The 27,277-nt window shown below is 49.0% G+C and overlaps 1 protein-coding gene across 1 annotated transcript in view; it reads right to left on the reverse strand.

The window, feature by feature from the left end:
* LOC119405632 (tyrosine-protein kinase SYK) overlaps positions 1 to 27,277 on the reverse strand; it is a 55,836-nt gene that overhangs the window by 14,801 nt on the left and 13,758 nt on the right. The window contains exons 5-9 of the mRNA XM_037672466.2: positions 16,757 to 16,892; positions 8,160 to 8,360; positions 3,180 to 3,449; positions 1,925 to 2,221; positions 211 to 432 (exon numbers count right to left, since the gene is read on the reverse strand). Of these exons, the coding sequence (XP_037528394.2) occupies positions 211 to 432; positions 1,925 to 2,221; positions 3,180 to 3,449; positions 8,160 to 8,360; positions 16,757 to 16,892 (1,126 nt within the window). The remainder of the gene's footprint in view (positions 1 to 210; positions 433 to 1,924; positions 2,222 to 3,179; positions 3,450 to 8,159; positions 8,361 to 16,756; positions 16,893 to 27,277) is intronic.

Genomic DNA, 27,277 nt, shown 5'->3' on the forward strand with positions numbered 1-27,277 from the left:
CGGACTGGATTCCCAGAGAAGAAAAGCGTGCGAGGGCTAGGCAAGAAGTTAGGTGGGCAGATGACATTAAGAAGTTTATGGGAATGGCGTGACCGCATCAAGCACAGGATCGGGTTGATTGGCGAAATATGGGAGAGGCCTTTGCCGTGCAGTGGGTGTATTCAGGATGATAATGATGTTATGATGGTGACAGTGGGTTGTAAAACGTACCTCCGAGAAGAGTATGAGTGTGGGAGACGGACTTCGGGCTTCGTCGGGCAGTGGCACCGGCTGAGGGAACGAGTCCAGATCGGAGAGCATGAGTGCTCGCGTGGCCACGCTGGGAGAGGAGGCGCTTCGCCGACAAGGGCCGCCAGGGTTGGGCCCCGAGGACGATGACACCGGGGTTGGAGGACCTGGAGGCGGGCTCTCGAGCTCGATCAGCGGGGCCAACTGCTCAATGTTGCGTTAGTCGGTTAGAACGTGTGCTCTCGGACAATGACCTCACTGCCGCCAAAACGACACAAACGTTACGACGATGCGAGGTGTAGACTGGAAGATGATTTCAATCATCGTTGCAGAAAGTAAGGCGTGCAAATACGGGCACAACAGACGACATACAGCGAACACAAACGATTCTGGCAAAGGTCTGTTTGAACTATATATAAATGGGCTAGTTTGTATAAGAATTCATAGTAGGGAAAATGGGGGCTGTGCAAACAGTGACATAAATGAAGGTAAACACTCAGTAGACGTCGATCGTTCAATGAAATATCATAATGTTGTCAGAAAGAAGGCAGGCACAAAACAAAAGTTATCTGCGCATGCATTCCCAGTAATGGCCATCCCCACCGGTCAATGAGGGACACGTGCGTGCCTACGCGAAAGACATAACTGTGCATGACATTGTTCATGACAGAACAGTGTTTTATAAAGGCAGCTGTTTTCTATGAACCGTCAATATGATTAGAAGAAAATTATGGCCACATTTAGCTAGTGCGTTAAAAATTGTTATTTTGCACGTAACCGCAGTTCCCGCGTTCAAAAGTAACTTGCAGGTCTAGGTAAAAAATGCCAGGCTGAAAGGATTATACGGTGTACGTACAAGTTCAGCCTTCCGCTCTGTCGAGGCTGTTCATTTCTTGGTTTCGAACAACTATAGCGCAAGATGATTTTCTGAATACGGGCCAAACGGAGTACTATCGTCCGCGCTATTTTTCGCCCACCGACTCACGCACTGAATGAAGGAATGAATCGCGAATAGTTATGTTAGGCGATCAGTCGACAAAGATTTACTGCCAAACACAACACGGACGCTACAAGAAGCGACGTCACTGCTGTGGGCGAATTCTGAGAAGTTGTGTTTATATGATGTGCAACCGCTGAACAACAAGTTTCGGTGTCTCGAAGTGCCGCCACTCTTCCATGGAGAAAAACGCAGTCACCGCAGTGTTGAAAAACCGCTGGAGAACACGCTCTCAGAAAGAAAGAAAAATACGCCCAAAACATCAAAGGTGATTGCTTTACTTTGCCGAATCAGTTGAATTTCCGCTGAATTTCTCAGTTATATGTAAAAGTCGTTGACAAAAGATTCGTTCGTTATTCCGTGCTTTCGCCGCTCTCGTAAGTTGTGGCGGAGTCTTATCATCTATCTATCTATCTATCTATCTATCTATCTATCTATCTATCTATCTATCTATCTATCTATCTATCTATCTATCTATCTATCTATCTATCTATCTATCTATCTATCTATCTATCTATCTATCTATCTATCTATCTATCTATCTATCTATCTATCTATCTATCTATCTATCTATCTATCTATCTATCTATCTATCTATCTATCTATCTATCTATCTATCTATCTATCTATCTATCTATCTATCTATCTATCTATCTATCTATCTATCTATCTATCTAACTAACTAACTAACTAACTAACCTCTTCTTGGGCGGGTTTCTCATCCACTTGGGTTGTCTCGTCAGGGACGGCAGCCTCCGTTCCGGACTCGGCGGACGCAGCAGCAGAAGCGGCTGCTGCAGCGGCCGCTCGCCGCAGCAGCGCCTGCCGGTTCGCGTACACGGGGTCCTCCTGGTAATCCCGGCGCGCCAGCGAGTGACGCGGCGCCGGCACGGGACGCTCGCACGAATACTCGGACGGCACCGACGGCACCCGGCGTGGAAGGGTTTGCTCCATCTCCGGTAGCCGCTTGCCGCCCGAGCTCTTGCGGCGCAATGTCTGCAGGGTCGACGCAGAAGTAATATCAAGTTATCAAACACATCCCGAAAATGACTTCCAAAAGTGTGGATTGTTGGGTTTGTTGGTTGTAGTACATACTTCAAGGGACAGCGCAAAAAACAACAGGGCATACAGAACAATTGACAAATTCGCACAGCGCAAAATGAACGAGGACGGATCAGAGGACACAACACAGGCGTTGTACTCTCATCTCTCCTTGTCCATTTTGAGCTGTAGAGACATGTCGATGCTAAATCACCAACTAGCTCAAGCTACCGGTGTATACAGAAGAAGAGACATAGCGTGCTGTCTGCATCTTCTTCAGTATGTCCTCTTGTTTCTTACACTGTTCCTTGAAAATTACCTAGTTGGTGCAGCTTCATAGTAGTGCTGCGCTGGAGAACCGCACAGCTCTCAGTGGAATGAAAAACGGTAGGCCTACCTTCAGGACATATAAAGACAGCAGTATGGGGAAGAAGCAAAAGGGGTCAGCCGGTATCGCAGTTGCGATTAGGAAGAAAGGTAGTAGGCAAGGTCATACAATACATCTTTATGGCATATAACCGCTGGTATTTTATGTTGCGGAATAGGTGTCAGTGAGGCAGGCCTAGAAAAGGTAGCTTGATTGAGTTGGCAAACTTTTACACGCAAGGTGCCCGCTGATGCAAAACAGAAAAGGAAAGGCATGGAGATTAACCAGACGCACGTCTGGTTCGCTGCCCTGCACTTGGGGAAGGTATAAAGGAGAGAAAAAAAGAGACCGAATAAAAGAGAGAGACGGACAGAATCACGTGCACACTTGGGGGAATTCGTCAAAAATTAATGAAGCGTAGGGTCAGCGTGATCATAAACTGATGATTTATGCGTTATTTTACTCAATAAACAAATTGCCGTTCCTCTCTTACGTAATCGGGGGCGCCAGGTTCTTCCACAATCCATACCCGTGTGCTCGACTTACCTTACGATCTCCGTCTCCCGAGAATAGGTAGCTGATGAAGCCTGGCAGCAAATGGTCAAAGCTGGAAGCCTTGTGCAGCCGGCTGCCCGTGGCCGAGCGCCGGCCACCGCCCGACGAGGTGTGCGCGCCCGACGAGGAGTGGTGGCAGCCGATGGTCGCCGCGGTGGAGGCCGCCGGTAGGTGGTGTTGGTGCTGTGGGGGTGGCGACGAACAGGAAAGCCGTGACGGTGCTCGAAGCCGAGGCATGGTCCGCGATCGCTCCATCGCTTGCTGCGTGAACACGGCGGTGATAATGAGGCCTTCGTTGATTCAGTTACCCGTTAATCACCAAAATCACGATAGAAAACGTGATGGCGGAATTGGCTAGTTCAAGGGAGAAACCACGGTAACAGATATGAGAAGTAAAGGACTTCTCAATGAAGGTGGGAGCAAAAAAGTCCCAGTTTCGCCGCAAGGGCGAAGGAATAAATGTGAACGTAACAAATTGGAATGATATTATACGAAGTAATGCTAGTAGCTCCCTTTTTTAACATGCGACCTGGCGTGACTCACTAAAATGGTTGCGTACGGAAACGCGGCCGCTGCAGCAAGTGAAGCGACCTTCCTGCTATCTATGGCTTCAACGCAAACTTCCTCCACAGAGGCCTAGCCAGAAATTGGGGGGGGGGGGTGAGTGGGGAGGGGGGGTTCAAGCCCGTTTATGTATGTTCGTGCGTGTGTTTGCATGTGTGAGTGTATGTATACACACACAAAAGTGCAAAATATCTGGAAGGCGGGTAAGGTTAAGGTTTTTGCGACAACTACTAATGGACACTCGAGGAGCCTTTGTTCCGTCGATATCGCCGTCATGTTCCACGCAAAGTCTAAATCGATCGCACGTTCCTGCGCGTAGCATGTTCCCTATTCGAGTGAAAGCTTGCAAAGGCTGCAGATGGGCGTGGCTCAAGCAAAGACAAAACGCGCCGGCTTGCTCCGTCGGGCGAAGGAACATGAAGGGGTGACAGCAGGGGCGCTACGTCGCTGAGCAGCAACTGGGACCTTTGATCAAAATGGCGTAGTCGCGCGTGCTATCTGGACAGCGATTGATCAGTAGATGGCTCGCACCTCAATACGGTCCGTGCTATCACAACTTACTTGGCGTGGAAGCCACAGACAGCACGAACACTGCCTCGCTCGCTGGAGCGGCCGTATTCCCTTACACCAGCGTTTTAACACTAAAGTGTTTTAAACCGGGGTCTACCATGGCTCCACTGACGTATTTCCGTCACGGATATGACGTTGTAAAATATATAACAGATGGCAAAGAAAAAACTAGAAGAACAAATTCGGCAGATCCCACACACTGTCGGAATCGATGTAATGCGAAGCAGCCAGCAAAGAGCTGCATACATCGCCTTGTTTGTATTTGAGCCAAATGAAATCATTCATGCCATGGCATCTAGCCCACTATATATCACATGTTTGCCATGCACGCATGCATGCACAATCTAGTGTACACCATGCCAATGAAACGCATATTCTGGTATATAAATGCACGACCTGTCGTTTATGTTCATCACGCACTCGTATCATGCCATACCAATTTTGGTATATATCACGTTAACAAAACGGCCAGAAGCGCACCATGACAGTGGCATGTAAATCATACCGTACATGACATGCATAACATGATTCGCATGTTAAGACCTATCATTTATGTTCGTCATACAGTCACATCGCGCAATACCAATTTTGGTGTATATCAAAGGAGCGAAATGGCCGCGAGTGCACCATGAGTAGAGCATGTAAATCATGCCATACATGACATGAATATTATGGTTTTTCATGTTACCACCTGTCACTAATGTTCATCATACAGTCTCATCGCGCAATACCAGTTGTGTATATCAAGCTATAGAAACGGCTGCGAATGCACCATGAGCGTGGCATGTAAGTCATGACATACATGACACGCATGTCATAGTTTTCATGTTATCACCTGTTATTCATGTTCTTCATACAGTCACATCGCGCAATACCAATTTTGGTGCATATCAATCTAGCGAAACGGCCACGAGTGCGCCATGAGCATGGCATGTAAATAATGTCGTACATTTCATGCATGTTATGATTATCATTTTACCACCTTTCATTTACGTTCGTCATACAGTGGCGTCACGCAATACCAATTTCGCTGTATACCAAGCTAGTGGAATGGCCGGGAATGCACAATGAGCGCGGCATGTAAATCATGACATACATAACCTGCATGTCATGATTTCCATGTTACCACCTCTCATTTACGTTCGTCATGCAGTCGCGTCGCGCAATACCAATTTTGGTGTATGTCAAGCAAGCGAAACGGCACGAGTGCGTCATGAGCATGACATGTAAATCATGTCGTGCATGTCATGCATGTCATGATTTTCATGTTACCACGTCTCATTTACCTTCGTCATACAGTCGCTTCGCGCAATACCAATTTTGGTGTACATCGAGCTAGCGAAGCAGCCGCGAACGCATCATGAGCGTGGCAAATAAGTCATGACATACATGACATGCATGTCATGGTTTTCATCTTACCAACTGTCATTCATGTTCTTCATAGTTACATCGCGCAATACCAATTTTGGTGTATATCAATCTACTGAAACTGCCGCTAGCGCATCATGAGCGTGGCATGTAAATCAGGTCGTACATGACTTGGATCTCATGATTTTCATGCTACCACGTCTCACTTACGTTCTTCATACTGTCGTGTCGCGTAACACCAATTTCGGTGGATATCACGCAAGCGAAACGGACGCGAATGCACCATGAGCGTGGCATGTAAATCATGACATACATGTCATAGATGCCATGGTTTTCATGCTACCACCTGTTCTTCATGTTCTTCATAAAGTCACATCGCACAGTACCAATTTTGGTGTATATCAATCTAGCGAAACGGCCGCCAGTGCACCATGAGCGTGGCATGTAAATCATGTCATACATGACATGCATATCATGATTTTCATGTTACCACGTGTCAGTTATGTTCGTCATACAGAAATGTCTCGTCATACCAGTTTTCGTATGTATCCCTTCATTTAAACGGCCGCGAGCGCCTCGAGACCATGTCATGTAAATCATGTTGCACATGACATGCGCGTCATGATTTGCATGTTAGGACATGTCATTATGTTCGTCATGAACTCTTGCCACGCCGTACCAATTTTGGTATATATGAAATTAACGGAAAGGCCGCAACAGCCCAAAGGCCGTGGAATGTAAATCATGCTGTTCATGACATGCGTGTCATGATTTTCATGATATGACCTGTCATTTATGTTCGTGATAAGGCCATGTTATGACACACCAATTTTGGTACACATCCGATTAACGGAACGGCCAGGGAGCCCAAAAGTCGTGGAATGTAAATCATGCTGTTCATGACATGCCTGTCATGATTTTCATGATATGACCTGTCATTTATATTCGTAATAAGGCCATGTTATGACACACCAATTTTGGTATACATCCGATTAACAAAACGGCCAGGAGAGCACAAAGTCGTATGCGGCTAGATAGATAGATAGATAGATAGATAGATAGATAGATAGATAGATAGATAGATAGATAGATAGATAGATAGATAGATAGACAGATAGATAGATAGATAGATAGATACGCTCAAAGTCGCAGAAATTCGCTGAAAAATGCTTCGCATTTAAATGTTCCGTTACCGGGAGTCGAACTTACGATCCCTCGCTCCGCAGCGAGCGGCAAGAAACAATTAGGCCACAAAAGGCACGTTCTTCACCATGCTAACAGCGAGCTATTTATATACACCATTTGCCGGTGGCGGTACTCAGAGATCGGTGGTACATCAGCGTGTTTTCGTTATCACTAGCCAGATGGCGCAAATGACTCTAGGAGCGCGCTTTAAAGATCGCTGCCTCTAAAGTGCGCGCCTCTACAGGACGTGGTCGCTCGTGCGCGCGCTTATCTCGTGCTGGCGGTTCTTTGTACGTCTTGCGCTCTCACCGCAAGTTTTCGTTGAGAGCACGAAGGTCACTTTGCTCACTGCAGCGGCCGCTTTTGCGAAAAGAGCGCACTGCTCACACAAAAATAAGTTATAACTGTGACAATTCGCGCTCATCCTGTGTATGTTCGCTCCGTGCGTCCTTTCTGCTTGAGAAGCGCGTTGCCAGTTTCGAGCTGCTTGCCGTTCTTCGCGTGGCATTACAATTTGTTGCTATAGCATTCATTCCTTCGCCCTTGGGGCAAAAGAATGCCCAACAAGCGCTCAAATACGTCTGTGAAGGCACGTTTCACTTTCGTGTTATACCGATTCCTATGACAGAGGGATCAGCCATGTTTTTATAGAGCTACGCCAGATCAGACCTTAAAGGAGTTATCCGTTAACGTTACTTCATATAATATTCCAGTTCGCTGCTATCGCATTCATTGGTTCACCCTTGCAGCCAAACTGTGACCTTTTTAAACTTTTAAGAAACTTAACGAAGCAGTAGGCTTTCTTTTATAGGAATAACATGCAACTTTATCCTTATTCTGCGTTTTATTAGTTCTACCTTTCTAAGATATTGCAGTGGGATCGTAAGCCTAAACCTTCGCTTACGATTGGGTGATTGAATGAGACGGCCAATAAGTAATACATTCGGTTGGCCGGTCGTCATTCAATCGACTAGCAATATTTTCTTCACACCATCTTAAGTATTTTCCTGGACGTTTGAATAACTATGGTAGCACAAGGCAGGACACAAGAACACTGTGACACACGCACAGCGCTATTGTAGAGCGCTGTGTGTGTGTCTCCGTGTTCTTTTTGTGTACCGTTACCTTGTGCTACCATAGTTATTCAAAAATGCCCTAACATTATGCCAAAAATGCCTTGCAACATTACTCGTCTTCCTGGATGTTGCAGTGGTATGGTTGCTGTTGACCGCCCGTAAGGAATGACGCCATTGTGCGCCAATTCATTGGCTTATCGACACTTACCTGTGGCGTGATGCTAGCGACGAGCCGATTGAGGATGCCCGTGCGCGTGGTAGTGGTGGTGGTCGCCGCGAAGCTCCTCCGTTGCTCCGCCCTGCTGACAGTGCTGGCCGGCTTGACCGCCAGGTGGCAGTCGGGGCGCACGCACGCTTCGGTCAGCGGGCACCAGAGGCCGTCGCTGAAGAGGGTGTAGTGGCTGATCAGCTGCAGATATCAGGGAAATATACTCAGAGTGAACTGAGAGCATCATTCTGCCACATCACTGTGGTAGTATCATCCTGCAACATGGAGTATATTCAGTTCTTGTTTGTTTGTTATCGCCAGAGCCTTTGCTACGTTCCTGGCTACGCCCTGATAATAAGGAGACTATATGCTAAATGGTTCCAAGTGAATGAGGCTGTTGCTTGGTGCTGCATCTTCCTGAGCGTATAGCACAGCGGTAACAAGGACTAAAAATAATAAAGGACAGCGCTCGTCGGTTTCTCCCTTTATTTTCTGTCTCTGTAGTTGCTGTTGTTCTGTGAACTTCGAAATTTCAGTGTATTTACGTACCGAATGTTGAACAGTCAGATCCACTGACTAATCCCTGGAGTACTTTCATGAAACAGAGATTCCATCCTCACATGGAAGTCAAAGAGATAAACTGGGCTACAAAGCGCACATAATGCACCTCGAAACGTAGTTTGCCAACCTTCCAAGGTATGCTATCTGCGCTGCGTGCCCCCTATACAAACCTATTGGGAATCCAAAACCCCTATGCACCTTCGAGGGCCGCATTTACGTGCACCCGCGTTTCTGTACACTCGTAGGCGCCGGGTTTTTTGCGAAATATGACGCCGCCGCTGCCACCACAACCGAAATTAAGTCAAACCCATGAACGCTTCGCTTAAAAGCTGACCCGACTGAAAGTCGATGCAACTGGGTGTCGCTTGGACAGTACGCCGGGCTGCAGTCGATGTAAATATGACTTATCGGGTTTATTAAGGTTAGAGCCATCGTTAGAGCCCCTGAGCTTATGAGGTGGAAAATTTCAAATTCGGCAAATACGGATAGAGGAATCTGGAAAATCCTGCGGCAACGTTAAGCAGACATCAGGTACATGTAACAGTTTCGTTATTAAGTATACATTCAGCCTCGAAATGTGCTTACACTTATTTAAAGCTGAAGGAAGCAGTTGTGGCTGAGCATCAAGGGATGCTTTGTACATTCTCCAATAAAAAAAATTACACTTCTGGGACACAATGCCACCGCCTGAACGATCTGTCTGCGTCACTGCTGTTGGTCGGCATTGACAGATATTTAATGGCAATGCAAGGAAGTGTTGGAGTCATGTGTTCCATCTTTGTCCAGGAAGCAAGAATATCAAAATCTATACCCGGCTTTTCTTGTTTAAAAGAAAATGATGCAAAGGCCCTGTCACTAGTTGCTTTCACTATGTCCCTGAAGCTAGCAGCGTTGAATATGGCTCTTATTCTTCATGCTTAAAACATTTGCCGCGTATCTGCGTGCTTCGCTGCAAATGTCGTCTAAAGACGATAGAAGAGGCGCTGCGTGAGATATGGACGCCATCTGGCAATACGTCGGGAAACATGAGTGCTGTGTTGCGGGCTGGTAGTCCCGGCGCAGCAGCAGGCGAAGACCGGCGGTGACCAACGAGACCGGCGGGGACGCCAGCCAGCCCAAACACGCGGTTTGGCGCGAAGCGCCGAAGCAGAAGAAACGTCCTCACTCAACGAGTACTCTCCACACGCTCTTTTATTTACACGTCGCCTGGGTAAAACAGGAGTGCCAGAGCGGCGTCCCATGGCGTTCGTACAGTGCAATACTGAACCGAAACCGAAACACAACAATGAACTCGTGCAGAGGGCACGGAGGAAGGCAAGTTTCAGCGCAGTCGCATTTTCAGCGCAGCTTATGAAACTAGGGTCTCTAGAATTACGTATCTATGTATTTTCTATTAAAGGAACACACCACTTAATACTTACCTAGTGATGTTGCACCTCAGATATGCGTAATGTTTGCTTTTAGATCAACAACGTACACAAGTATGAACCTAGTCAGCCGTTCAAGATGGCTGGCCCTTGGGCAAGTGGTTCAACTTTGGCCGAGAGGCTGAATCGAGTGACGTGCCGACAAACAGAAAGACAGACAGACCAAAATTTCTGCGTTTAAGTTCCCCAAGAAAGACTATCGTCTATAAAAACCAGCAACTGCGCGGCACGTCGCAAGTTCGGAGTTTCTGCAAGTGCAGCTCGGCAATGGCAGCGGCTCGTTTTCCCCATGCATAACAAACATGCCCAGGTATCTACCCTTGTCAGCTCGATTTCGCCCAAACTAAATGGCTAGGTTCATCTCTGAGGCTTCACACTGGTTCTTTTCAATGGCTACAACCTTAATCAAAGAAGTAATTTAAGCAAGCCTTCCTTTCTTGAGTATATTTTTCCTTCTTTAGATGTTTCACAGATTTCCTTTCTAGCTTCAGTTTCGTCAGCATGAGATAAGATCGACGTTGATTCTCGCACCTGACCCGAAGCAAGGGTCATTCTTCGTCCAGGCAAAAGCAGACGTTTATTTACGCCTTACAACACGGGTGATTCCAGCGCTGTTTATCGTCGTCAGAGTTAATATCGCCCGGCAGGAAGATTCATTTTGAATGAAGCTGGTGGTTCCACGTTGCCAAGAAAAACGGGGGAGTAAAAAAAAAAAAAAAGAAGCGGGAACAAAACAACCTCGCTGTGCTCCAGGGGACGGTCAGCGGAACGCCGCAGCAAAACAGCAGCCACAATGAAACGCCGTCTCTTCTTCGCAGCGGTAATGAATTTTTCATTTTACCGCCACGAAAACAAGAATTCAGGGTAGACCGTTGCCCCCACCGACGAAATTGTTTCCAGACACCGGCGAGGCCCATTTCGTTCAAATGCCCCGCACGGGGAAGGAACGAAGAAATAGCAACCCTGTACACGCGGAAACAAGACAGGGCTGACCCGAAGAACCATATTGCTCCCAAAGGGCCGTTTCTTCTTTGACTTTGTTTTTTGTTAGCTTTCAGCGATCCGGGAACAAGAATTGTATTTCCTGGTAGTACAGAGACTACGTTCTCTGCACGCTCGACCCATATTTTTTTTTTATTATTACTGCACGTGTGCACGTCTCCATAAGGCCTTGTCCTATTCGTAACTACGAAAACGAATAACAAAGTGGATGTGTATTCGTTTCGGAAGCCTTATTGATGAGACCCGTAAGCAGAGAATAGTCCCAAAAAGGAGGCAAGGTGAGACTAGTTTAGACAGCGGAGCACGCAGACGTTTTATTTTAGAAGCGGAGTTAGGTTCATGTAACTATATTGCCCCTAACCCGCCACGGTGGTCTAGTGGTTATGGTGCTAGAATGCTTACCCGAAGGTCGCGGGATCGAATCCCGACCGCGGCGTCCGCGTTTAGATGGAGGCTAAATGCTAGAGACCCGGGTACTTATCTTTAAGTCAACGTTAAAGTACAGCACATGGTGAAAACTTCCGGAGTCCTCCACTACGGCGTCCCTCATATCATATGTTGGGGTTTTGGGACGTAAAACCGCAAAGATTATTATCATATGGATCGCCCCTAGTTACAATGCATAGACTGTCGAAACGTCCGTGTCTCCGCAGCGGTCAGAAACGACATAAAGACGAGAACCTCGTGTTCGTTTCAGAGATCTCACCCATTCGTCTATGAAATTCTGCAAGATCTGCGGCATAATCAATGAATGCCAATTTTTCTTCTTTGTCACCTCATTTAATCCGGCGCAACGCTTTCACGTTGCCCGTCTTTCCATGCATAAATGAAAATAAACGTAGTCCTACTTGCGATTATAATGTGTATTTCGTACTTGCATTGGTCAGTGAAGCATATTGTCTCGAGCACGGTGTGTGCGAATAATTCTTTCGAGCTGTTTACGCTGATTTTGGTCATCATGTTGTAAATCTGTTGCATGTAATCATCTTCGCCATCATGTTGAAGTTATCTTATGTCCATTACACGTTTTAGGCATCTCCGAATGATCGCAAGTTTACCCTATCTTGTGCCAGATGATTCTATTCTATTCTTACAAATATCTTCATTTAGTCACCCTACCTAACTCGCTACAGCCTTTGACTGCGTTTCCAATCCCTTGTTATCGCTCTAACTGACAACCGGTCGTGCTCCCTACGCTCGACATGGCCATCCCAAGTCCGTTTCTTTCACTTAATACCAACTACGGTCATACACATGTAATCAGAGAGCAACGCGCGTAACAAAAAATCACACCATCTCCCGCTAAAGGGGACCGTGAGGCGATGTGATGCAGCGTTTCGGCATGTCGAGCCCGCGTTTTTGAGGGGGAGTGGGAGGGGAGAGGGGAAGTGGAGGAGGAAAGGGGGAGAGGGGCAGTGGAGAGGGGGAGTTGTGAGGGCGGGTGTGTGCAGAGGGCTTGCTCATGTGCAGTAAGAGTGGTCACGCCGCACACCATCACCACCACCACCACCATCACCACCGGTTTGCACTCCGCCATAAGATGCTTCGCATCTAAAAAAAAAAAAAAACTTTGAGGAAGCTTGAGCTTGAAAGTAGAACGCGATAGCGTAATCTGACCATGTTCGCATCGCCTTCCCAATCGCTAGCCAGGCTTCGCGTTTCGGTGGACTCCTAAACAATGCCGCAAGGAAAGCCAAAGTGCGGACGCCCTCCGGCTCCTATATCCATGCATGCAGTGCGACGAAACACGGCACCGCGATGCCACTTAAAAGCGCGCCCGTGGGCCTTTTCCACCATCTCTCGGCTGAGAGTCAAGCCTCTGCCACGCTGAAGAACCTCCGAGGTGGGCGTACCGCACACCAATGGTAAATGGTGTATATACTATAGGGAATGTGTGCGTGGTGGCCGAGCGGCTAAACGCATCACGCCACGGAGCGACGGGTCGCCGCTTCGAATCCTCGGTCCCATTCGAACCGAAGATTTCTTTAATTATTTTTTTATTTGCATCTGCCTCGAATATTCGCTCTTGGACAACGCTGATTTTTCGCTCAGAGCCAATGACGGCCGCCCCCGACAGCGGAATTTCGGCGAAACGAGCTCTTTACCGCTGTCGCGGTAATATCGGCTGCAAACGACGCATACGGTCGAAGGAAACCCAACTCTTGAAGGAAACCCAACTAGACATGTGCGCCGGACCCAAAATCACCGGCGGCGGCGCGTGAACGGCGCGGGATTCATCAGACCGGCGGCGGCGCGGCGCTGGAGGGGGGGGGGGGGAAGGGCGAAGCAATGAATGCGATAAGTCCACGCCGTAATGTTACATGAACGAGGGCTAGCAGCCAACTCTTTCTGCTCCAATCTCACTTAACTACAAAACGCTGGTGTATGGCAATACGGCCGTTCCCGGGAGAGAAGCGGTTTTCGGTCAGTTTGTCGTATCACTTGTCCGAGCGCGAAGCAGTGAGATCACAGCGCGTAGAAGGTATACGAGCCGTTCGCCGGGGGATGTCTACCGAAAGAGCGTGCGTACCAGTGCTCTCGACCGCGCCCTTATAGTCAAAGTTCACAGTTGCTGCTCGAGTGACGCAGTCCCTCTCCCCAGACATCCCTTCCTGCTCCTTCGCCCAGCAAATGACGGGCGGGGCCTTCCTTCCTGCTTGAGGAGCAATCGACGGCAGGCCTCGCACGCGGGTTGACGTTATTACGTGTGACGGAGATGGCCAGCTTGTTACATCTCTGCTTTACCCATGTTCCTTGCCAACGCTCGCGAGTTTTTACTCGCGGGTAGAACATACAATGCGCGGAGCGAAGTTATCGATTTAGGGTTTATGCGGAACATGACGGCGACGGTGAAAACATGTCCTGAGTGTCCATACAGTAAAAAATTACAAAAAACCGTCGAAGCGAGCTTGCCTTTTCCTGGAAAGCTGCACCGTCTCCGCTGTAAAGAGTGCGTCCGTTCGAAGAATATTGTAATCCGGCGCCTTTTACATTGGTTTCGTTCTCGCCTTCAATACCCTTCTTAAAGGGGACGTCTCCTCGCCACTTATTTCTTCATAAAGCACGCGTGCAATGTCAACACTAAGCGTTAAACCTATCATGATTTCGCGCTTGTCGGCTACAGTCTGTTATCTCTGGATGCGCGGTCGCAAACGCACAAAATGGAGCGAAATCAGTTAATCGCGCACGATAGTCGTGCGGGAGAAGCAAGAGCGGGTGGGCTGCATATAGCAACGCAGTATGGGAGACAATTCACAGCTGCTATTTCTCGTATATGGACCAGTCGAGAGTATGTACCCTCATGTCACGTGAATCACTGTTCTGGCATCACGAAGTGCACCAAAAGACAAGAAACGCCAAGAGAGAATAGCGCGCTGGTTGTTTTTGTTTTTGTTGTATTTTCAGAGGCTGTTAGGGCCCCTTTATAAAAACAGGGCGTGCAAACACGGACACAGGAGAGTAGTCAAGACACAAGAAACGCCGCTAACTGAAAGATCACAAAACGGCAAGACCGAAGGTAGACACAAATATTTATCTGCGCATTACCACGTAAGAGGCCATACCTATCAATCAAGTGCGAGTAGGGGTCTACGTGAGAGATAGCTGTTCACTCTCTCGACTTTTCTCTTAAGTCCGTGTTTCCACGTCATGTCTTCTTAACATGAATACCTACCAACTAGCTCAGCTAATATTCTAAGTTTGCTGTTCTCTTTACTTCTGTAATTATTTATCGATTTATTCAAGTGAGAATGAAAGGGAAAAGTGTACTAATGCACCGATATATATATATATATATATATATATATATATATATATATATATATATATATATATATATATATATATATACCTTATCTATTTTATTTGTTTATGCACAGTGTACTAGGTCTAGGTCCAAGACTCCAAGAATATGCTATCCAGAGAGTTAGGTCGTCGCCCTTTAAGGCTGGAGCACGCAGAAGTGTTAAGGTCAGGCAATACTCGTGATATTTCTGGAGAAGAAAAAGGTACTACAACTTCTGGGAGCTATTCTCAATGCGTTCATCCAAAGGAGATGTCGACAGTCCATTTCGGCAGAGCACATTCAATGATTCGAAAGAGCGGTGAGCGTTGATGTCACGTCGCTCTTGACCGCGTCGCTGCACCGAAGCCGCCAGCACATTCCTAGCGTAAGAAGTGAGTGGACGAAATGCACAGAAAGAGAAACTTTTCAAGTCTGAATTAGCATATGAATGTGTCCCAGATGTTCGAGAACGATGCAGAGAATGCGTACCGACCTTACACCTGCGTTAGACGAGCTGCCGCATTAAAACTAAATCGATGGCTAACACGAGCAAAAGATATGTGCACCGAAAATCGAATATCTGAGGGCTGCGTTCGTTGTATTGAAGCGCATTCCGTCTCTATCATTTGTGTCGAGTGTGTTTGAAAGCTTCGTAATGTCATGATGGCACTGCAGAACAAGAACCGGAACCAGGGGGCGCACTTCTCGCCGAGCTCCCGTTATTCAATGGCCACTGAAATGGACAGTTCATTACATGGACACATCGAGAAGAGCTCCTCCGGCAAAGTGCTGTATTTTATTTCCAGATTCCCCATTCGAATTAAAAGAAAAGACTAACGGCGGCGCGCCGCAATTATTGCGCGGCGGCGGCGTGATCTCTCTTGGGACTTCGGCGGCGGCGCGAGCGGCGTGACCAAAAACAGGCGGCGGCGCGGCGCGGCGGCGCACACCTTTAAACCCAACCCCACACTTCGAAACTCCAGTGGCACACATCCACGAGGGAAGCCCTCTTCAGCCGTACTGTCGATGTTGGACGGATAGATGGATGGATGGATGGATGGATGGATGGATGGATGGATGGATGGATGGATGGATGGATGGATGGAGGGATGAATGGATGGATGGATGGATGGATGGATGGATGGATGGATGGATGGACGGACGGATGGATGGATGGATGGATGGATGGATGGATGGATGGATGGATGGATGGATGGATGGATGGATGGATCGATGGATGGATGCTATGAGCGTTTCCTTTATAACGGGGCGGTGACATGTCTGCCACCAGGCTCGAAGAAAAAAAAAACCTTCCTTGCTTTATGTTGGCCTAATACCTTATCTCCATTGATTGGCGGACGGCAGCGCCGCGGAGGCAGCCGCTAAATCTCGGAGGCTGTTCTATTTCTACCTGGAGATGCCGAAAACTCGGCGCGACATCCTTCTTTTGCCCCCGAAAAAGTAAAATGCTTCGCAATTCTCGCACCACACAACTGGTAACGCTGTTAATTTTCTCACAAATTAAGGGTGCGGCTCTTACACGGATAATTATTAAATATATCTTTTGGGCAGGTTCTTTAACAACGTTCTAGGTGCAGCTCTTCCATGGATGCGGCCATTGCACAAGTATCAGTTTGGCTCTGCTTTACGTCACCTAACGAAATTGAAGAAGTCGATGTTACATTCGCTGTACTATCCCAAAAAAAAAAGATGAAAGCATTCGTTGTAATTATAAACAAATCGCACAGTTACATGCTCATACATGCTCGGTGTCAGATGAGTCGCCGGCCTACATTAAAGCTACGGTAATTGGTTTTGCATACCGACATAATGCTGGGGAAGCGCTGCCCGTCCTGGATGGCGAACTCGCCGCTAGGTGTCACGTCCACCTTGTAGTGCTTCACCGAACCGCCGTGGCTGAGGCACAGGGCGTAGCTGCTGTCGTCCCGCTCACGGACACTGCGAAGAAAAGGCGACGGAGCATATCGCTGTTATGGAATACGAAGTTTAGCGATTGCCAGCGAGAGAACAAAGAGAACCAAAATGCAAGACAAAGACGTATGTATTGCGTGTCAACATACGACTCTTCATGTGTCGTGCAAGGCAGATAATCACATGAGTCTCGCCAATTTGAAGTTTTAAAGGCTGGTCCAGCGTGAAATGTCGATGAAAAGAACACTCCTCAAAAGCGTCTTTGGTTTGTCCAGGCCCTGACGATGACAGATACCCTTGTGCAAACACTGGCACAGGCACATGCGTTGTTTGATTGCCATTGGTCGCTTTATTTTCTGGTAACGCTATGTAGACCTCGCTCAGAGCTCGCCGACCAACTCTGGGCCGTCCGTCAGGCCCCCGAAGCGGCGACATGGGACACCTGAGCCCGAGTCATAAAACAGCAGGGCACGGAATAAAAGTTTTTACCAATGAACCAGCCAATGCTGCGTAGAGGCGGTGCACAATTTAATTATCTTTTACTAACCTGATTATACTACAGAGCGAATACAAACGAGTTTATGGTCCCATAAGCGGTAGACTGTGTAATGGAACCAACCTTATTTACTTTGCTTTAACATACGGCAGCCCAAAATCAGGGCTACCGCAAGAGTGGGTACAATGGAACAAAAAAAATGCAGACCCGTCACGGTGGTCTAGTGGTTAAGGTGCTCGACTGCTGACCCGCAGGTCGCGGGATCAAATCCCGGCCGCGGCGGCCACATTTTCGATGGAGGCGAAAATGCTGGAGCTCCATCTACTTAGATTTAGGCGCACGTTAATGAACCCCAGTTGGTCCAAATTTCCGGAGCCCTCCACTACAGCGTCTCTCACAATCATATCGTGGTTTGGGGCGTTAACCTTTAAGAATTATTATTATTATTATTCTATTAGTGCAACAAACAAAGGAAGTAAATAAAACGTGAAGTCTAATAAAAGATTATAAGAGCATAAACGCGCTAAGCGTGTAAATTGTATCATATAAACAATATATCAAGAATATACCGTACAGCTAAAGAGTAGGAATGTTGCAAGATTATAGTGTGCTACCTACTAATGCGTTGAATATTAACATTAATAAAGTAATTCAGAGTGAGAATAAATGTCGTCTGGCAGTACAGGAGAGCGTTGTCTTTAAAGAATTAGGAGGTGATTCCAGTCTTCAACTTAGTTGTCTGTTAGTGGCCCACGCACGTCGGCGTTCGTGTTCCCTGGTATATTCCTTGAGTTAACTTTGGACCTTGCCGCTTCGCCGAAGCCAATTTCAGAGGCTACGTAGAGAGAAGCGCGTGGTTCAGATCTGCTCCGCCAGGTGCCGCAACGATCCCCCGCTGCTCACAATTTTTCATTCGACTCAATCGATTTAATTTCCATTAATTATCCTAGCAGCTAAGTGGTCCTTAAGTAAGGTTAAGCCCTAATACCACATGTATCCAGTATAACTATTAGCGTGAACCAGAACCATCGATATCGATTTTAACGCGATAGCGTTAAAGAACTTATTTCGCAGAAATTCCGGCGTTGACGTCGTTGGCTTTGAGCGAAAAACCAAAAAAGGCGCGAAATCAAAATCTTAGGTATCGAGTAAGAATGAAACCCAGGCCGTCTGCGTGGCAAGCAGGTGTTCTACCATAGAGCTAAGCTATTGCTTGATACTGCGTTGGAAAAAAAAAAACACTATATGAAAGCCACGTAGTGGGAGGAGTCTCCTTAACGCATGTAATGTTGCGTGGCAGAAGCGTAGAATCGCGCCAGGCGTCAAAACATGAGAATTGCGCAACGAGTGGGTGCTTTAAAGGCCCACCCATCACAAAGCGCTCAGACATATTTAATCATCATCAGCTGCAAAAGCATCAACAAATTGAGCAGCTGCGTAGGTTCGCTGATTTGCAAAAGGAGGAATTATGGCGTAGTGAACACTTAACAACTGTACTTGCAGTAGGCATTCTAGGATAGTTTGAAACGGCCAATGTTACACGCACCGTCGTTCGTCTCCATTACGGCACAGTTGAGGCATGCACCGAGAACCGAAGCCAGGCTAGCAGTTGCGAAAGGGGATGCGCACGGGGCCCGATTACGCTACCGTCTTCTACTCTTCAAGGCGAAGAGCCCCAGCTGAAATAACAAGACCTGAACGAATCGGCACTTAAGGGCTTCCACAAGACGAGCCCTTCGATGAAGAATATTTAGGCGCTTTATAACTTGAGGGCAGGCGACCCATATGTCCTCGCCGAACGCAGTTTAGTAGACACAGCGTCTGGCGAACGCAAACTTTGTGCACAGATAAGGATGACGGTGATTATTTTGCTTAGTGATGAACGGGGACTGTGTGCGGGCACCGGAGTGTCAGTTCTTGTGCCGTCCATCTTCAATTGTGAAAGGCTCGCTTTCATTTAAGAACACGCACGATTTGCTCCAGCTCAGCACACGTGACCTACTTTATAGCAGATGTGTATATGCGATAAGTCTAATTTTAATTTCCTCTTGTGTGCTTTTATCTATGTGGGTTTATTTTCTGTACGTCGGTTCTGGCATTCGTGTAATCTTTTCTGAGCTATCGTAAATATGCTTTTTTGACTAAGATATATATATATATATATATATATATATATATATATATATATATATATATATATATATATATATATATATATATATATATATATATACATACATATATATATATATATATATGTGTGTTTGTGTGGGGAAGCGCTGCCCGTCCTGGATGGCGAACTCGCCGCTAGGTGTCACGTCCACCTTGTAGTGTTTCACCGAACCGCCGTGGCTGGGGTGTACGCCTCTAAACAACTGTTCATGTGTCGACGTTGGGATTGGAGCCAAATCTTCGAGACCTGACATGGCGACAGATAAACAGTTAAACAATTCCTTTGAGGCGTATACCTGTTTCCCATGTATATATATATATATATATATATATATATATATATATATATATATATATATATATATATATATATATATATCTATATATATATATATATATATATATATATATATATATATATATATATATATATATATATATATATATATATATTGTAACGAAGCGTTGGAAGTCTATGTAATGGGTCGCCCTCTCGGGCGCTCTCTAGTGGGTCGTCCCCTTCTCTGACAGCACGCTCTTCTCTGACAGCACGCTCCTCGCGCTCAGAGTCCGCGCTCTGTCTTGACTGTCGCCGTTGTGCTTCGTCGACTAGTGCCGTCAATAAACGCCTTTATAATTTGGTGGAGAGTGCTGCGCCGTCCAACCAGCTTCGGTCCGTTCGATGCCCCTGGCGCTTCGATCCCGTACCGTGCCCTCTACCATGCCTCAAGACGCCGCCCAGCAAACGCTTACCCCTGTACCGACACCATGCTCCGGTTCCCCCCGCATCCGCGACCCTCCTATATTCACCGGCGCGGATGGCACTGACGTGGAGGACTGGCTCGCGATATACGAGCGCGTGAGCGTACCCAACAAATGGGACGAGGCAGGAAAGCTGAGCAACCTGGTTTTCTACCTCGCGGGTGTGGCCAGCCTGTGGTACAATAACCACGCAACCGATTTCCTCACGTGGTCTGATTTCAAGACCGCCATCATCAACGTGTTTGGCCGACCTGCCGTACGTAAACTGCAAGCCGAACAGCGTTTACGTGAACGAGCTCAGCAGACCGGTGAGTCGTTTACCAGCTACATCGAAGACGTCCTCGACTTGTGCAAGAAGGCCGACGTAACCATGTCCGAGTCTGACAAGATCCGACACGTTATGAAAGGCATCGACGACGATGCCTTCACCATGCTGCTCGCCAAGAACCCTCGTACCGTGACAGAGGTGATCACGCTCTGTCAAAGCTACGAGGAGCTGCGCCGGCAGCGGTTGCTGACCCGTCGACCTCCATCACGCGACGCCGACCTCGCTGGCTTGTCGGCCATTTCTGATCACTCGGGCTTGCTCGCCGAGGTCAAGTCGTTTGTACGCGAGGAAATTGCCCGCCAGCTTTCTCTACTGACCTTGCCTCAGTCGCAGCATGTTGAACAGCCGTCGACCACACTGCTGCCTCCCTTACGCCGCGCTATTCAACAGGAAATTGCGGAGGTCATGCCGGAATACCACCAGCCACCTCCGGCGCTTGCGCCACTCAGTTACGCGCAAGTTGTAGCCAGGCCACCCCCAGCGATCCCTGTGTCTGCCCCACATCCTTACGCCGAAGTCGTACGCCAGGCGAGTGTGCCGGCTGCGTACGCCGACGTCATTCCTAGGCCACGACTGCAGCCCACCATGCAGTCCTATCAGCCGCCGCCCCGTCCACCGCGTCTTGGGCCATGGATGGGACCCACCCCGGCGAACCGATGGCGCACTTCCGACAACCGCCCCATCTGCTTTGCGTGCGGTTGCGCCGGTCACGTCGCCCGCTATTGCAATCGCGTGCAGTCGCCTCCAGTCGCCTCAGCCATGCCAAGCCAGTCGAGCCGCCCGTATTACGATTCACCGCAGCCTATGTCACCGCCGTCTCGCCCAGCGCCCTCTACCCGCCGTTCACCGTCACCACGACGCCGCTCACTGTCCCCGATGCGGCCACGTCTGATCCCACGCGACCAGGAAAACTAGTCGTCGCAGTCCACGAGGCAAGGGCTGCGACGCGATCGAACTGTGAAAGCCCTCAGCGAAGCCCATCGAACGTGATAGACGTGTTTGTAGACGGTGTTCGTGCATCTGCCCTTATCGACACTGGAGCCGCTGTGTCAGTTATGGACGCAAAGCTTAGCCGAATACTGCGCAAAGTGACGACGCCACTTCCCGGGCTCTCCCTCCGTACAGCCAGCGCCCAACGTATTCACCCTACAGCGGTGTGCACAGCCCGCGTCATGATTAAGGACGCTATCTACGCCGTCGAACTGATCATAATTCCTGCCTGCTCTCACGACGTCATCCTCGGATGGGATTTTCTCTCCCGCCACGACGCCGTCATTCATTGCGCACCAGCCGAAATAGAGCTGTCACCATTCTCTAATTTGACGCCGGAAGACAGTCTATCGGCTGCGAGCAAGGTACTCGTCAAGGACGACATCAAATTGCCTGCAAACTCGTCAACGGCGGTGTCCGTCTACTGCGCCAGTCTATCCGACACCGTTGCACTCCTCTCACCATATGACCGTATTTGCACGAGGAAAGGCTTGCTGGTGCCTTTCGCGACCGTTCAAATCACTCAGGGAAGCACCTCTATTTTTGTAATCAACCCCTCCCCGTACAGTGTAAAGTTGGTGCGAGGGGAATGTCTCGGCAGCGTGGAACCCCTCGAAGACGCACAAGTTATGGACGAACCCGATGACACGCACGGCCGCAGTTCCAGTACGCTCAGTGCTGTTTCGATATCTGGTTCATCACCCGCTGACGTGTTTGGTTCCACCATAGCTGACAACCTTACGCAGGTCCAGCGTTCCCAGCTTCTGGACCTGTTGGAAGAATTTCGCTCTTCTTTCGATGTCGCTCAAACGCCTCTCGGTCGCACCTCGGCCGTTACGCACGGCATCGATACTGGCGCCCACCTGCCACTGCGGCAACGTCCATATCGCGTATCTCCCACAGAACGCCGTGTAATCACCGAGCAAGTCGACGACATGCTTCGACGCGATGTTATTCGACCCTCCAACAGCCCCTGGGCCTCTCCTGTCGTTCTTGTTGCGAAGAAGGACGGTTCTGTGCGGTTCTGTGTCGACTACAGACGACTCAACAAGATCACTCGTAAGGACGTGTATCCACTGCCGCGAATAGACGATGCGATTGACAGCCTGCAAGGCGCTGAATTCTTTTCATCTCTCGATTTGCGCTCAGGGTACTGGCAAGTACCTATGGCTGACGACGCTCGACCGAAGACCGCCTTTGTCACGCCCGACGGCCTGTACGAATTCAACGTCATGCCGTTTGGGCTGTGTAATGCGCCCGCCACCTTTGAGCGCATGATGGATACCGTTCTGCGCAACCTGAAATGGCACACGTGCTTGTGCTACCTCGACGACATCGTCGTTTTTGCTCCGGACTTTTCCACCCATCTTCAACGCCTACGGCATGTTTTGACGCGTTTGAGCGACGCCGGTCTGCAACTGAACCTAAAGAAGTGCCGATTTGCAGCCCGGCAGCTGACAATCCTCGGCTACGTCGTGTCCAAGGACGGAATTCTCCCCGATCCAGACAAACTTCGCGCCGTGACCGAGTTCCCGAAACCTACGTCCGTCAAAGAACTGCGCAGTTTCGTAGGACTGTGTTCCTACTTTCGGCGCTTCATTCGAAATTTCGCGACTATCATATCGCCTCTGACGAAGCTCCTCGGAAGTAACGGGCCCCTCCATTCATGGTCGTCCGAGTGCGACGACGCTTTCGAAAAGCTCCGCCGTTTGTTGACGTCGCCTCCCATACTACGCCACTACGACCCTACGGCTCCTACAGAGGTACACACAGACGCTAGTGGTGTTGGCCTTGGCGCTGTCCTTGCGCAGCGCAAACCAGGGTTCCCTGAATATGTCGTGGCGTATGCAAGTCGTACGCTTACTAAAGCCGAGGCGAATTACACCGTCACCGAAAAGGAATGCCTGGCGATCATCTGGGCCCTTACGAAATTCCGACCTTATTTGTATGGTCGCCCATTTGATGTGATCACTGACCATCATGCACTATGCTGGTTGTCGTCACTGAAGGATCCCTCAGGTCGCCTCGCCCGCTGGGCACTTCGCCTACAGGACTACGATATCCGCGTGCTGTACCGCAATGGACGCCAGCATGCTGACGCCGATGCACTCTCGCGCTCCCCCTTGCCTGACGACAATACCCATAGCTCAGTGTCTCACAATGCCGTTTCTTCTATCGACATTCACACCATCGCTACTGAACAGCGCAAGGATCACTGGATCGCCTCATTGATAGACCTGCTGACTGATCCATCGGCAACACCATCCACTCGCGCGTTGCGTCGTCAAGCCCACCATTTCGCCGTTCGCGACGACCTCCTCCACCGACGCAATTACGGCGACGGCCGCCAGTGGCTACTCGTAATACCCCGCAGTCTGCGTTCTGACATATGCGAATCGTTCCACTCTGATCCGCAGTGCGCACACTCTGGGGTATCGAAAACCTACCACCGCATTCGCCAACGGTACTTTTGGCGAGGGATGTACCGCTACGTGCAGAAGTTCGTTCGCTCCTGCATCGATTGTCAGCGCCGCAAAACATCAACGCACCTGTCGCCGGCAGTTCTGCAACCTCTGCCTTGCCCTGACCGTCCGTTCGGGCGCGTTGGCATAGACTTGTATGGAGCACTTCCTCTAACGTCGGCTGGTAATCGCTGGGCCATCGTCGCTGTTGACCACCTTACGCGATACGCCGAAACTGCCGCCCTCCCAGCGGCTACAGCGCGCGATGTTGCTTCCTTCGTGCTGCACCGATTCATGCTGCGCCACGGTCCACCCCAGGAGCTGCTCAGCGATCGAGGTCGTGTCTTCTTGTCGGAAGTCGTCGAAGCCATCCTGAAAGAGTGCAACGTTGTTCACCGGAAAACTACTGCTTACCACCCGCAGACGAATGGCCTCACCGAACGCTTTAACCGCACGCTCGGCGACATGCTCTCGATGTACGTCGCCGCCGATCACACCAATTGGGATGCCATTCTGCCTTTCGTCACCTACGCCTATAATACCGCCCCTCAGAGCACTACTGGTTTCTCCCCCTTTTTCTTATTGTACGGCAGACACCCGTCGCACACAATCGACACAATCCTTCCATACAAGCCGGATCCGTCTGAGTGTGCGCCTATTTCTGCCACAGCCAGACTTGCTGAGGAGTGTCGGGAGCTTGCCAAGACGTTTACTACGCATGACCAAGAGCGGCAAAAGAGCATTCGCGGTGACAACACCACTTCTGCGCCCACGTTCCGCCCTGGAGCACTCGTATGGCTCTCAGTCCCTACCACTGCACCTGGCCTCTCTTCCAAACTGCTGCCCAAGTACGACGGCCCCTACCGTGTCGTCGAACGCACATCCCCGGTCAACTACCTGATCGAGCCCATTGAACCATCTTCGGACATGCGCCGTCGAGGGCGCGACATTGTCAACGTGGAGCGCCTGAAGCCCTATCATGACCCGCTCATAGTGACAAGCAGTTAGGTCGCCAGGCGGCTCCCTTTTTCGTACCCGGGGTAATTGTAACGAAGCGTTGGAAGTCTATGTAATGGGTCGCCCTCTCGGGCGCTCTCTAGTGGGTCGTCCCCTTCTCTGACAGCACGCTCTTCTCTGACAGCACGCTCCTCGCGCTCAGAGTCCGCGCTCTGTCTTGACTGTCGCCGTTGTGCTTCGTCGACTAGTGCCGTCAATAAACGCCTTTATAATATATATATATATATATATATATATATATATATATATATATATATATATATATATATATATATATATATATATATACACACACAAGCGCACTTATCCCGACTGAAGACTACAGGGCGGCTGTGTTCCGTTGTTTAATGAGCACGGAGGCACCGTACGCGTTCCTGCAAAAGCTCTTTAAACCCCGCAGAGTAGCGTGGCCGTAAGATGTTTCGGGTTCAGGTTGGGACACGGGGGAATGCGCTGTGGAGTGATTATATAATATAAACACCGGCGCATCGTCACCCAAATGACGCTCGAACGCGACGGACGAAGTCGCACTTTGGCGCTCCGCGAAGTAGCTTGTCGGGACGATCCCGTCATTAAGCAACTGGCGAAACGGGCGCGCTGGCCTGCCTCTAGCCCGTACATGCACCCCGCCCTCGCGTAGCCCAACGGTGGAGGACGGCCGTCAGAAAACTGTGTGTGGCGCAACGCGCGCGCGTCGTTGATTCGAAATCGAAGCTTCGTACTCGGCTGTGTGTGGGTGGGCCCTGCATTACGAGCAACTAGGAAGCGCTCGTCGGCAGGTCTTGCACCCGAATCCCATTATTTCTGCCCCAAAGCAGCGCGGCATCTTTTGCGGTGCGCCATTAGGCCGAATCGCCCATTCATTGCGGCTTCCATGGCTGTAGCGCTGCAGAGTGTTGTCTAATGAACTCCTTTCGTAAAGGCAGCGGCATCGAGAGTTATACCGCGTTTCGAAATAATCATCGGCCAAATGGTGTTCTCTCGTCCTAATGTTTCGTTAGGAACACTTAGGATTATCCTTTACTCACCCGAGCCAGTATGGGATTGATGGTTGTTTCGATAACTAGATCTCGGATTTTTCTAGACCAATGGTAGACGGGTGGCTCATTAGCGCTCCAATATTATCTTTCGTTGGGATGTTCCAAAGCACTTTTCCTGCTCCCTCCGTACCTCTGGAATTGGCGCTTTGGATCCGTGAAAGTTTACGCTGGTCGCATTGATTTTGACTAGAGTTGGAAGTGGGTAATCTGCTTGGCCGAGATTTTAAGTCTCTGCGAATGTTATACGCACGCGCACACCAATAATTCTCTGTCGTTCGTTCTGCGTCGTCCTGACATACATACATACATACATACATACATACATACATACATACATACATACATACATACATACATACATACATACATACATACATACATACATACATACATACATACGCGTGGACTCCGCATGCACACACGACCAACAACGCCCACAGATTTGTTATTAATATTCTGTAGAACTGAGTCCCACTCATACTAGAACCATATCGTCTACAAAAGATCGCAGGTCGTAATGATGGACATTACGCAAACGGTCATTTCGTTATTTGTGCCTCAAAACCGCGCAAGGGCGATTCTCCCTCAGTCATTGCAATTAATTAGTTTGTTGCTTACACGGTAATCTATTTCGGGATTGCTTTTGACGCTTCGATCCTTGTGTTTGTTCCTCGTGTTCTTTTAATGCTCACCTGTCAGTGTTTTTTCAATGAGGAAGACTTGGCAGCTACGACTTTGGATTTGAGGAGAGACTTGAGCGGGTTTTTAGGAACCCTCGTCCCAGGACAGAATAAAGTTCCTCTGTCTGTCTGTGGCAGCTATGACCTCTGGAGGACTCGGAAATCACGGATATTGTTTCAAAAAAATTCACCATCTCCCACTAAAGGGAACAATGTGGGGATGCAAAGGAGCGCATGGGTCGACTTAAAGTTCCGTTCATCACGGGCACCTTGCCCGATGTTAACGCGTCCTTGCATGTGGAGCACACCATGAATTCACTGTAGTTGCTGTTGCTATTACTCGTCCCGATTGCTGGAGCACGGCACGCGGGTTCATAGCACGTCTGCAGAATCTCGTTCCTTAACGTCATCACGTGATGGCTGAGAGAGTGTAAGGGGGAGAGGCCACAACGTCTTACCCAGCCC

This window comes from Rhipicephalus sanguineus, chromosome 9 (assembly GCF_013339695.2).
Source record: "Rhipicephalus sanguineus isolate Rsan-2018 chromosome 9, BIME_Rsan_1.4, whole genome shotgun sequence".
Lineage (NCBI taxonomy): Eukaryota > Metazoa > Arthropoda > Arachnida > Ixodida > Ixodidae > Rhipicephalus > Rhipicephalus sanguineus.